General features: G+C 33.1%; 1 protein-coding gene across 1 annotated transcript in view; it reads right to left on the bottom strand.

Annotated features, from left to right (window-relative positions):
• Window positions 1-5: 5 nt before the first annotated feature.
• LOC117101496 (retinol dehydrogenase 12-like) overlaps window positions 6-3272 on the bottom strand; it is a gene marked incomplete at both ends in the record, with an annotated part of 5345 nt that continues 2078 nt past the window's right edge. The window contains 3 exons of the mRNA XM_033241461.1: window positions 6-27; window positions 1386-1581; window positions 2979-3263. Of these exons, the coding sequence (XP_033097352.1) occupies window positions 6-27; window positions 1386-1581; window positions 2979-3263 (503 nt within the window). The remainder of the gene's footprint in view (window positions 28-1385; window positions 1582-2978; window positions 3264-3272) is intronic.

Genomic DNA, 3272 nt, shown 5'->3' with positions numbered 1-3272 from the left:
GGTGCAGGATCTTTTCTTTTACAATCACTATAAAAACAATAAGATCAGGTGTGATAAAAAGACAAAACAAGAGAGGTGGTGATGAAAAAACAGATAGGCCTAATGAGGTACATGGTTATTTTGGTAACTTTAAAACGTACCAACTGTCATAAATACTCATTTTTACGATATGCAACATGAGTCTTTACCGAACACGTTAGTAGATAATTCAAGTTTATCTACTGTATTTCACTATGGAGGAAAAAAATGATTTCACTATACTACACTCCATGCCATTCCTCTCCTGGACCTATATATTGTTATATTCATATTTAATATTATATCTGTTAATTGTTGTCTTGTATATTATAGTGATGTTTTCGATTTCTACTGTTTGTTATCAACTCAAAGAAACAAATCTCGTATATGAACTATGTATGACGAAAATAAATCTTGAATCTTGATGTGTAGAAATTAAAGGAGATACATGTTGACAGAATATATGAAATGATGATAATAGATAAAACAAAAGATCATTGTTTGGGAAGAGGTAATGTGATAGTGGTGAGAAAGGAGTATGGAGACATTTGTTAATGAGAAGGGAAAGGAGATAGTTAAAATGGTGAAGAGAAATACAGGTGTTAATGGATAAGAGTTAAAGCAGTGAAGGCACCAGGATCCGCCCAATGAAGGGGCTAAAGGACCCAACCGGGGCTAAACGAGCAAAGCTAGCATTTGGCTAAGGGATGACTGGGACTCCCAGTGGGTGTCAAATGCAAAGAATCGCTGGACTTCGAATACTGGACTAATTTTGTTGAATTAATTAGGGTTTTAATAGGCATCAGGCTAATGTAGTCAGAGGTGGAGATTTCAAATTTTTGTAGCCCTCGGATCTCACACATTAGACGATTAAATGCCTAAATTAATTGAGTTTTGAGGAGGAAATATGACAAAAATATTGTTGTACAAATTTTTACAATGGATTACCAACTCAAAATAACTAAGATATAAAACATGGAAAAAAAACCCCAACTAATTCGTACTTGCCTTTTTATACCTAAGTGCAGTTTTATCTAGAATAATTATATTAAGTTGAAACCACATACTTTTTTTTACCCACTCAACCAAAGTTTCAACCCGAAAACAAACCTCAAACAACCAATTTTGAAGTTTATGATTACGTTTCTGTGAATTAACCCACTGAGATGTGAAATGACAAACTCATATATTGGTAAGGGGCTCACTGAAGAAATGTTTGCCCAAACGAACATAAACCTGCGATATTATTTTTTTACACTCTTTCATTTCCCGACAAAATCTACCCTTTTCCCAGCCTGGGTAAAGGAACACAATGTTCATGTGTTTGATGACCAATACATACTTGCAGACCTACTCATCTTGCCTACCTGTAATAATAGCCGGTTTCGTTCGCCAAACTCTCTTCGACAGCGCAGTGTATTGTGGTCTGTGCACCATCTTCAGGGGTTTTAATCAAGATGAAAGCGATCAAATATATGAGAGCGAGTTTCCAGGAACTGAAGTCACGTGCAATTTCTGTTAATACAACGCCAGGATGCAGCGAGTAGCAGGTGACACCAGTTCCTACAATGACCAAAATAAAGTAGTGTTTTTTTTTTTGTTTTTTTTTTTAGTAAATTGATGACATCTGTGAATACAATATGTGGCTACCACAGATAACTTATATTTATAAGATTATAGGGAGGTGCATCCGGATTAAAATAAATGGGTCAAAGCTTTTGTACAATACTATTATTAGTGTCTTCTTCATTTGTCCCCAATCCTCCCTTTGTACCTCAACCCAAAGTCACTCAAATGTAACACAATATCCATAGCGGTACCAAATTATTTAACAATCTCCCTAACATTATAACCTTGTCCCCCACAAGTAAAATATTCTCATACAAATTTAAAAAATACCTTCTTTCAAATTACAATTAATGTAATACTTAGTCAGTCATGTTTTTTATGATTATGATTTACACCATAAATTGTGCTTCCTCTTTATGTGCAACACAATGTCCATTATAGCGGTACCAAATTATTTAACAATCTCCCTAACAATATAACATTGTCCCCCCAAGTAAACTATTCTCATACAAATTTAAAAAATACCTTCTTTCAAATTAGGCCTTCAATTAATGTAATACTAGGTCAGTCATGTTTTTTTATGATTTACATTAATTAATTGTGCTTCCTCTTTATGTTTATATGTCTATATTTATAGTTCTTCATAATTATATATTTATTTATTATTTACTATAAAATATTAATTGGCTAGCCTATCACAAATTTTAATTGGATTTTGTTTCCAATTAATTTTACTTTACAGGGCACATGCCTCTTTCCATTTAATTTATATTTGCTAAAACATTGTATATACATACATAAATACTTTAAATATCTGTTAATAATTATTTTTAAATTATTATATAATTTGAAAGAAATAAATGTTGATTTGAATTGAATGGAATTGAATTGTTATTAAATCTAATTTCAACAATTTTTGTTGGAAAATGGATTAGAAATGACGAATACAAAGTACTGTATTTTGAATGCACAAGACCTGCCTTTTTTGAAAATAGTGTTAACAAAAGCAGAAGACAATACAGTCTACTTGTAAAGTTTGCTTGTTTTTTAATCTTACGCAAAAACAAGTCTCTTATTTTGTTATTTGGTATTTATATAGCGCTTATTCCTTTAGGCTAGAAAGTGCTTTATTTTCCCTGGTCATTACTATAGGTCCACATGCTTAAGTATTGCTGTCATAAAGCCACAGTAGCAGGCAACCCCACCAGGTACAAGTTATACTCCTTGGTGGAGAGAAGCTTCAATGTTTGGTATTAAAATTAGATCACTTATTGTTTTAAGAACAAAATCAAGGTTTTGATGAAGGACCCTGGAAATAAAAACATCCAAGCACTACCAAAGCTATAGGATCGCCACTCTTTGCAATTGTTTAGAGAGGTACCTTTGTTTACCTTGTAATCTTCTTGCTAGTTCATTTGTAAACAGAATATTTGCTAACTTGCTTTGGCCATACGCTAAGTCTGGGTCATAGTTGTCTTTTAAATTAGGATCATCGAAGCGGATTTTCATTTTTGGATTTCTATGAAGCTTTGAAGATACATTTATGATTCGACTTGGGGCTGAGTTTTTTAGCAAGTCTAACAGGAGGTTAGTGAGGAGAAATGGGCCAAGATGATTAGTACCCCATTGCAATTCAAATCCATCTGAAGTTTCATGTCGTTCCGTCTTGAAGACACCTTAAAAGC

This window comes from Anneissia japonica, unplaced genomic scaffold, assembly GCF_011630105.1.
Source record: "Anneissia japonica isolate Jap-2015-1 unplaced genomic scaffold, ASM1163010v1 scaffold229567_len5679_cov158, whole genome shotgun sequence".
Classification (NCBI taxonomy): Eukaryota; Metazoa; Echinodermata; class Crinoidea; order Comatulida; family Comatulidae; genus Anneissia; species Anneissia japonica.
This window is presented reverse-complemented; position numbering and strand designations above follow the sequence as displayed.